Source organism: Lathyrus oleraceus, chromosome 7 (genome assembly GCF_024323335.1).
Source record: "Lathyrus oleraceus cultivar Zhongwan6 chromosome 7, CAAS_Psat_ZW6_1.0, whole genome shotgun sequence".
NCBI lineage: Eukaryota > Viridiplantae > Streptophyta > Magnoliopsida > Fabales > Fabaceae > Lathyrus > Lathyrus oleraceus.
Window position 1 is genome coordinate 501,040,130 of NC_066585.1, and position 9,837 is coordinate 501,049,966.

Here is a 9,837-nt window from a genome sequence, read left to right on the forward strand (position 1 = left end):
AATCAAATATACGTATAAATCATAACAAAATGTAAAACAATGATGAGAAACAAATCAATATGTTTTCTAAAATAATGTTTGAACAATTATCACTTTGTAAACAATTTCCAATGAAATAGAAAACAAAAATCTCACTGAAACAATTTATAAAACACTTGGTGTGCAATAAACACCAAGTTGATTTTCCTTTGTGTTGAAGATATGAAAACCAATTGCAATTGTTTAGATTGCAATTATCTTACAGAACAATTTGAATTTACTTCAACACAAATAAAATTATTAGTTTATCAAATTACACACTAAGTGAATTATCAAAATGGAGAGAGAGAGAGAGAGAGAGAGAGAGAGAGAGAAGGAGAGAGAGAGAGCATAATAATTTGTTTAGTTAATTCCTCAATTGTCCTCATAATGGGTACATCCACCCCTAATTCCAAATAGAATTGAGATATGTAATTAACCTTTCCAAGAGTTTTTTATAAGAGAAAAAGTAGCAATCTAAACCCCAACCCTATGTTTCATGTTGATCCTAACTTCTTCTATCCCCTTGATCTTAAGCAATATCAAGTGACCCAAGACTTCCAAGTCGATCCTCCGATTACCGCTACTCCTTTGATAGAAACCCCGTTATTCAAAACTTTCACTTGGCTGAATCCTCATTTTGAAATATTGTATAAAAACCCTCAAATCAACCTTGATATTGGAGGAAAAGTCTCAACTAGTTTTTATCAATGAACCCCCCAAAGAATACTCAACCTAACTTGATTACAGACAATCCTAAATTGGACCTTATCAATCTAATGTAGATGATACCTAACAAGAATGAATATGTGTAATTATTGTGCGTATGCATAGAAAAAGATTGAAGATGAAGAGAAAAATTCTTTGTATGTTCTTGGTTTCAATGTTGAAAAATGATGCATGAATGCATATTTATATGTTGGTGTGTAAGAAGAAAAATAACAGAAAAATATATTTTTAACAAAAAATTACAAGTTTAGGAAACTGGAACATAATGTGTTGACCCAAAATGAGCTAGAGTCAACCGATGTAGCATAAGAGTCGACCCATGTAGCATAGGGGTCAACTCAAAATAGGCAGAAACTTTTGTCTTGCAAATGAATCTGCTGGTGTCGACCTGAAGAGGTAATGGGTTGACCCACCCGAGCTCTATGTTGACCCAAGAGCCTGGTGTGTCGACCCAAACAAGCAGACTCTTTTCCTTTAAAAAACCTTCAATATGCATCAACCCAAAACACATATGTGTCGACCCAAAACAATGTTTTTTTCACACAAAACTCATTTTTTAATTTATAAACATGATTCTAACTTGTTTTTAAATGTCCTATGATGAAAATGAACATCTAGACATAGAGAGAAAGGTCCAATGTACACAAATATAAGTATCCTAGTTTTGACATCATTCAAAATATTTCTAAGAGGATTAGTGCACTCACACCTTAATGTCTCTGACCTTCTTCTGAGCGTTTCTCTTTTCACCCTCGATGTAACATTCAGCATGTGCTATGATTTCTTTCATGGAGGAAGCAAGATTTTGAGGGAGAGATTCTTTTAAATGCCAACTCTTAAATCGTTATGGAATGCTCCCATTAACATCTCCTAGTTTGGATGAGTTACCTTGATGGTTGCCTCATTGAAACAGGTGAGTTGCTTTCTCAATAACTTAAAGTATCCTTGACAGACATTAAATATAGACTAGTGGTAGACACCTTCTGGTGCTTACTCTCCGAAAATTGGTGGACTAAATTTCCTGGAGATATCTTAGTGATTGGTTACTAAAAGGAGGGGGACATTCATGGACTACCTCAGTGTCTCCTCCTTGATAGTGCTGGATAGGAGCTTGCACTTTAGAGAATCAAATATACCAATGATTTCCATCTGAGTGTTGATGATGTCGACATGTTCCTATGGGTATTCCTTTCCATCAAACTTCACTAGTGATGGCAGTCATTTCCTATTGCTGTGTTAGATCTTGAGTAGTTTTTGTTAAACCTGTAAAAGAAGTCAATTGCTGTATGATTCCCCTTGCCGCAAACTTGGCATTTGTGTCTTGGATTGGATCCTCTCCAATTGTTGTTTGAATTAAACTTGTTGCCTATTTGGCTAGATTTGTTGGCAACATTTGCTTTGCATTGAGGGTTAGGTTGGTGAGGTTATTCAGTTGCTCAATTCTACTTTCAAAAGGTCAATAATTAAGCTTGTAGATCAATCCAGCTGAGTGTAGTTTGATTAGATAATTTGACAACTATGAGACTATATTCAGAATCCAAACCATTTAGAGTTTAAATGATTAGATAAGAAGTTGAAACTGGATTGCCTGCAAGTTTGAGCTTATCAACCAAGTTCTTCATCTTGATCAGGTAATCTTCCATTTTCATTTCTCCTTTTTTGGTGCTATGGAACTCATATTTAAGATAAGTAACTTGTGAGCTTGTGTGAGCACCAGTTAGACTTTGAGCTTCCTCTCAACGTTGCAATGAGGTTTCACAGTGTAATAATTGTGTTGATATGCTAGCAGTCATTGAATTTCTCAACCATCTAAAGGAGTTGTTGATCATATGCTTTCCAATCTTCAAACTCGGGATTGAATATTTTTGTTGCTTGAATCTGCAGCAGTGATGAATTCTTCAGGGCATTCCTTCTTCCTTAACATGTAACCATCGAGCCTTGCACCTTTGATTATAGGCAACACCATTGATTTCCATAATGGTTAGTTATCTCTGTCCAACTTGACAGAAACAAGGGATGGGATATCATTTTTGTGGTTTGAGTTTGCAGCAGATGACATGGTTTGTATGGGATCTAGAGCCTTCAAGACTTAAGAGCTCTAATGCCAAGATAGAAATTTGTGTAATTGTATATTGGTTGTATTGCATAATCTGTAGGACATGTACACATATATACAATGATAACTTGGTCAATAAGATCCAAGAATCAAGCTAATAATAATGACTAAATTCCAACATAGAAACTATTAATATTAGGCTAATAATGACTTGTTAATTGCAATAAACCACAATCAATAACATTATGATATGATCCAAGTATGAAGGGATTATGTCTAACTTTTTCTAACTTTCCAACGAGTACTTGTGAGTAGGGAAAATACCAATTCTTTTTTAAATATTGAAAAGATGATTTCCTCCTCAACTACCATAACTTAAACTGGTTTCTTCTAGACACCTCATAAGCCACATGTGATAAAATAGATGAACATGAGCATTGATTTAGGATGGAAGGCCCAGGTCCAATCGGACAACCTAGAAGCACACCCGTCCGATACTCCAGTAATTCCTTTTATGCGCGGTTGCCTTGAGTTATTTCCTAATAAATCTTTATGAGCTATTTTCTAATAAATATTTATGAACCAATAAAGTAATCTTAGTATGCAACTAAAAGGATATGCAAACTCCATTAATTGGTTGTCTTTATGAACTTGATTAATTTGTAATATATTTTTAGATATAACAAATACTACATAAAGAAGAGAACATTAAATGATAAACTATTTTTAAATAAAAAAAAAATCAATTCTTTCTTTCAATTTTTACTTATCCACGGAGTAAAGTTTTACACTAACCCGAAATCAAATTATTATCAACGTTAAACACTTTGCAAGTTGCAACATACAGTACGCACATAAAAAAAAACAGATTCCGACGAAAGAAAAACATTAGAAAATCTAAAGACAAAATCACATCCATGCAACCAAACTTTATTCAGTTGACTCCCCAACAACGAAGCAATAAATAATTTTTTTCATTTTATCATTTTTCATTATAGTATTCTTTTAATATAATATAATATAATATTATATAAAATATAAACATTTGTAACACTCATTTTCTTCCTTTTTCTCAAACTCTTCATCCTCTTCACTTTCTCTTTCTCTTTCTCTTTCTTTCTTTCAGTTTTCTCTTTTCCCACTTCTCTAAACCCCATAAATCCTTTACCGTTAACACCAATGATTTCTATTTCAACCGTTTAAACCCGACCCGAAACCATTAACGGATCGGATCTGTTGAGAGAGAGAAAAATGTACAAGAACCAGCTTCAAGAGCTGGCACAAAGAAGCTGCTTCAACCTTCCTTCCTACACGTGCATTCGGGAAGGTCCCGATCACGCGCCGCGGTTTAAAGCCACCGTTAACTTTAACGGCGAGATCTTCGAGAGTCCTCAGTATTGCTCCACGCTCCGTCAAGCGGAACACTCTGCTGCTGAGGTGGCGCTCGGCTCTCTCTCACACCGTGGTCCTTCTCATTCTCTCGCCGCGAAAATCCTTGTGAGTTTCAGTTACTTTTCTTCTGTCGGTGCTTCTGCTTCTGCTACTGCTTCGGTTTCTATTTTTGTTTTTATTTTCTTGAATTACGTAAATGCCCTTGTCCTTGCTCTTTTTTTCACTTCTTTTATGGTTTTCATTTGTTACTGTGCAATGCTGTTTTCTTCTTTCTTCTGTGATGATGCTGCACTTGATGATTCATTATCATTGAATATTGAATATTGAATAATGAGCATTCTAAGTTTATGTTTGCTTATTGCTTTAAATTTTCAGGATGAAACGGGAGTGTACAAGAATCTGTTACAGGAAATTGCGCAACGGGTAGGTGCACCTTTGCCGCAATACACGACTTTCAGGTCAGGTTTAGGGCATCTACCTGTTTTTACCGGGACAGTAGAGTTAGCTGGAATTACATTTACCGGTGAACATGCGAAGAATAAGAAACAAGCAGAGAAAAATGCAGCTATGGCTGCTTGGTCGTCTCTAAAGCAATGTAAGTGGACCTTACATCAATATTTCAATGAATATAATATACCATCAAAATAGATCATAAAATGGAACATTGGCAATATTGTGGTTGTGATCTTTGATATTGCGGAGAATCAGAGAAATGCATTCGGAGTAGTCTCAATTGTGGGTGTGTTGTAGTTTGGAGACTTCCAAAATCATGATGTTGAGGCCACCGTCGCGGTCGTAGATCTTGCTTACTGGTTTTTAAAACCCTAGCAATCCGTAGTCTAGTTATATTTCCCTTATTCTAGTCATTCTTACGAGGCATGCAGAATTTGAATCAGCTCATAACATACTTGTGCATTTCCACATCTAATTTGTGGTAAGGGCTTCCTTATGCTTTGTACGTATTTATTTTGGTCCCAGCTTCCAAGTGATTTTCCTTCAAATCACATACTATTACGTGCCAGATAGTTTTGCCTGTCGTTTTGACACTATAAACTCCTCTTTAGCTGAGTTTTATGCACAGTCGTTTAATAGTAGTAAATCACACCACTAGAGTTGCAATGCAAAATGGTTTTAAGCAGTGTTGTCAATTGCAGATTGCAAAAAATCGTGTTTTGTTCGAACTATGCAATACTACAGTTGTAGCGCGGCTATTTTACAACACTTTGTACTGATTGGTGTATCATGAAACAATAGTGATTTGTTTGAATTCTGCTAAGCTATAGCGCTGTAGCACTACTATAGCCGTTATTTGACAACATTGATTTTAAGTTCTTTGTTGCATCCTGCTTTTTGAATCGGCAGATCACAGCTGAGATATGGCCCATGTATATGGTCAAAATCTCTTCCCTGTAGCAGGTATTGCACTGAGCAGGGACAGTGGATTTAGGTCTGGTTTCTCTACCTTGAAGCCTCATTCTCTCTTAGCATGCAGCATTCTTCTGATTGTTTTCTGACTAATACCCTGCAATTCAATCATTTTCCAGCTAAGCCTGTTATTTTTCACGGTTACTTGTTTGTCAGTTGTCATAGCTCTGGCCCATCTCTGTTTGCTTAACGCCTTTCAACGTTTTGTGTGTGTGTGTGACCTTTATTTTCTCTTGATATTTGGGTGAAAACATTAGATCCTAACCACTGTTGTTCTAATTCCAGTCCAGTGTTGTCAACTAGTGGTAACAGCTGTTCAGTTTGAACAAACCACTATTGTTTTCCTAATACGCCATTCAGTAGAAAGTGTTATCAAGTACTGTCGCAATAGCACTGTAGCATAGCAGAATTTGAATAAACATCTACTTTCCACGATCTGAAATTGATAACATTGATCCAGCCCAGTTCACTTCTCTGCCTCAGTTTTGCTGTTTGATTGTTTACTTGACTAAAATGCGATAGGTTGATGAATTTATATTAATGAACTTTAAGTAAATTTTTATATTAATGAATTTATGTGAGTGTACTATTAAATTAATTACTTTTAATATCCTTAATCTTTGGTAGAGTAGCCATCCCATTATTCAGTACCCTGCCATAGCATTTTGGAATTGACCACGCCGTGCCACTAACCAGAGTTAACAGCTATAGTATATCTATACTAATATGATTTAATGTAAAATTGACCAGAATTTTGTTCATTGACAGTGGCGAAAGAAACTGCAAGCTCCTCAACTGAACCGGAGAACAACGATGAACTAGAACAAATCACGATAGCACGGGCCTTACTAAACTACCGTCTGAAGGAAAAGATGGCAATGTCCAATCCAAATGCTCTGATTCCATTTCCAAAGAAGTTCCAGTTTCAAAATCCCAGACCGACCAGTCCTCAACCTCGACCAGCGACATCGAAGATACTTCCCTTAATTTGCCAAAAGACAGCACATCGAAGCAGGCACCCTGCAATGGCATCGTCCAGCAGTGATCATAATTCCAATATGTCACCACTTTTTTCTGCACCAGAAAATCGATGGATGCGTCGCCCAAAATTCCCTGCAGCAGGAGCAGCACCATATGTTCCGATTCGACATATGCGATCACCTTGCCAGGGAATTGCACCACCAGTTACCATAAGGACTGCAATACCTGTATTCTCCCCGCCACCAGCCGCAGTGTCTCCTCAAGTAATGCCGCTTCCTCCTGTACGAGTTGCTGCTCCGATCAATATTCGACAAGCAGTTCCAGCATATGCCGCTCCACAAGTTCGAAAAGACGAACCTGCTCCCATCAGCAAAGACGATCTAGCGCGAGCACTATGTGCCACTCCACCACTTCGAGTAGATGAACCTGTTCCCAGCGTCAAAGTTGATCCAGCACCGGCAGAAAATGCTACTCCACCAGTTCAAGTAGATGAACCTCTTCCCATCAGCAAAGTCGACCCTGCTCCACCACTTCAAGTAGATGAATCAGTTCCCATCAGCAAAGATGTGTCAGCACCAGCTGTTCATAAAGATGAATCTGTTCTCATCAGCAAAGATGATCCAGCGTCAACTAGTAGTGCAGATAAAACTGACACCAAAACTGAGAATATTCCAGCAGAATCTGAGGCAATGCAGAGATTGGAGCAGCTGAAAATTTGATTGTGAGAATCTAGAGTTTGTTTCTCATACATCTTACAATGAGTGATGTAAAACATGAAGGTTAGCATGAGCAGTTGAATGAATATATATGTGAAATTGAAGGAGCAGTTTAGCACATAATTTGCTCATATTTTTGATATTGTTATCTATGTTGATCATATCGTATCTTAGTACTTGTGAGATTCTTGCTTAGATACTCGCATTCCTCTAAAGACACAACACCTAAAACGCTCCATTATCGTGGTTGATTCTAACATCCACCACAACCTTAAAATATAGGATATTCATCTTAAGCTTTTGTATTAAAGCATTTTTGGTGGTGCTTATGATTTTTATATTTTTCACTTACCAAGCATAGTAGTTCAGCATGGTTACAAAAAGTTACATCATTTTTCAGTCAAAACCATATTAGTTCCTTGTGAACCTTTTAACATCTTTAGGAGAACCACAAATTCAAAGTGAAGATGGAAGATAATGGACGTTAGCTCTTATAAAATAGACATTTCTGGTATCATACCACTCTCAATCCTTTTGGTGACAACACTCACTTCCATTTATTTATTTATTTTATGAATTAGTACTATATCTTCTTTAAGTAGCATTCAATGGGTTGAGAGACGCACTCTTAGACTAGTTCAAATGTGAAATCACATTAAACCGTCTGAATTACGTGTCAAGTCACTTTCATCACGTTGTTGATTTATAATTGCGGAATCCTTGATAAAGCATCTTCAATTGGAGAATATGTTTTGGTTGCTTGTGTTACTTTTCATGGATCCAAAATTAGATATTTAGATTTTGTTCGAATGAGTTTTAATTTTTAATTTTTAAAATTATTTTGTAATTTAATTTAAAAAGAGTTTTAAAGAAAAAAGTAAAAAATATATCTTTATAATTCTATTTTTAAAAATAGCACAATATTATAAATTTGTTATTAATAAAAAATATATAATTTTTTCCCTCTTTTATTTCCAAAACTGAAAACCAAAAAATAAAACTTTTAAAATATATTTTAGTTTTTAGTTTTCAGAACTCAGATAGAAACTAGTTTTTAAAAATACTTTTATAAAATTAGATTATCAAATAAGTTTTTTTGTTATCATTTTTAAATTTTAAAAATTAAAAAACAGTTTTACAAAATTAAATCAAGAGGGCTCTTAGTGTTCATCGGGTTAAATCAAGCAAATAAGAAGGGAGATATTTTTATCCAAAGAAGAGAAGAGATGGATTTAAAATACATATGTATATTTTTGGTTCAAAATATCAAATAGGAGAGGGGCAAATTTTAATTACAAGTTTGATTCATAATAAAGAGGAGACATTTCAAAATTATTGGACAATAATCAAATAATCAAAATATTTTTTAGCGGAACACTTTTCTCAAACCTATGCAATTTAAAAGACATTCAGCGTAATCAACTTTAGAGTACATTAGTAATAATCATATGAAAAATAAAATAATAAAAACAACCAATTTTTAGGATAGAATTTTTTTCTCAAAGTGAGAATAAAAATAACGAGATAGAGTTTAGTAAAACCTTCTACTATATCAAGAATGAATATACAAAAGTTTTTCTAGTAACATTAAAGAATAACAACTTTCACCGATCAAATAAATAAAGGTGAGAAACATATTCCAAACGTCTCCTAAAATGTGGATATACCAAAACAACTCTAAGAAAAAATAAAACTATTCAACAGAAATATAAATGAAATTAACAAAGTGATAAGAATAACATATTAAATTTGTAACTCAAACCGATAAAGTTTGCTACACCAATCTATCACTCAAAGTCAATTTTCTTTTCTTATCTCACAACAGTCTTTGTGCATTTTCCTATTCTCTATTTATGTTAGTCTCTAAAACCTTTGTTTAGTTTTTTTGTGTGTGTTGCTTTAGGATTAAAAAATACCTTTTAATCACTTGCCATAATGAGTTTGACCTAAATGAATAATACACATAAAAACTCTTTTTCTCTCTATTTTTTTAATAATCTTTTTCTAATAAATGGTGGGTCCCACTTTAAGAGTGAATCCACCTTGCAAATCTCCCCATCATAATTCAAGTGGAAAAGAATTGCTCTACCATGCACGTCTTCTTTCCACACTTTATTATCTTTTGTCACAGACAAAGTTTTTGTCATCATATCTGATCCATTCTTGTCAGTATGTATCTTCTCAATTGAAAACAACTTCGTTTCCAACGCATCTCGTATCTAGTGATACTCCCACCTCAATGTGCTTTGACCTAGAATGAAACTCCGGATTCTTACCAAGATAAATTACACTCTGACTATCACAGAACAACAAGAACTTCTCTTGCTTAACAACCAACTCTTGTAAGAATTTCTTCATCCACAAAGTTCTTTAGATGTTTCTGTTGCTGCAATATACTCAACCACAATAGTAAATAAAACAACACACTTTTGTAACATTGATTGCCAAGACACCTCTACCTCTGCAAAAGTCATAATTTATTCAAAAGTAGATTTTTTTAAAATCAATATCATCGACCAT

General features: G+C 34.8%; 1 protein-coding gene across 1 annotated transcript; it reads left to right on the forward strand.

The window, feature by feature from the left end:
* Positions 1-3,847: 3,847 nt before the first annotated feature.
* On the forward strand, positions 3,848-7,512 carry LOC127101163 (double-stranded RNA-binding protein 2). Its single transcript, XM_051038490.1, has 3 exons — positions 3,848-4,300; positions 4,571-4,790; positions 6,389-7,512. The coding sequence occupies exons 1-3, from the start codon at positions 4,055-4,057 to the stop codon at positions 7,318-7,320; spliced, it is 1,398 nt and encodes a 465-aa protein (XP_050894447.1). The 5' UTR covers positions 3,848-4,054; the 3' UTR covers positions 7,321-7,512.
* Positions 7,513-9,837: the final 2,325 nt, after the last annotated feature.

Coding starts and splice junctions, on each gene's coding strand:
- LOC127101163 (XM_051038490.1), top strand. CDS start 4,055: ATGTACAAGAACCAGCTTCAAGAGCTGGCACAAAGAAGCTGCTTCAAC. Junction 4,301..4,570: donor CTCTCGCCGCGAAAATCCTT/GTGAGTTTCAGT, acceptor TTAAATTTTCAG/GATGAAACGGGAGTGTACAA. Junction 4,791..6,388: donor TTGGTCGTCTCTAAAGCAAT/GTAAGTGGACCT, acceptor GTTCATTGACAG/TGGCGAAAGAAACTGCAAGC.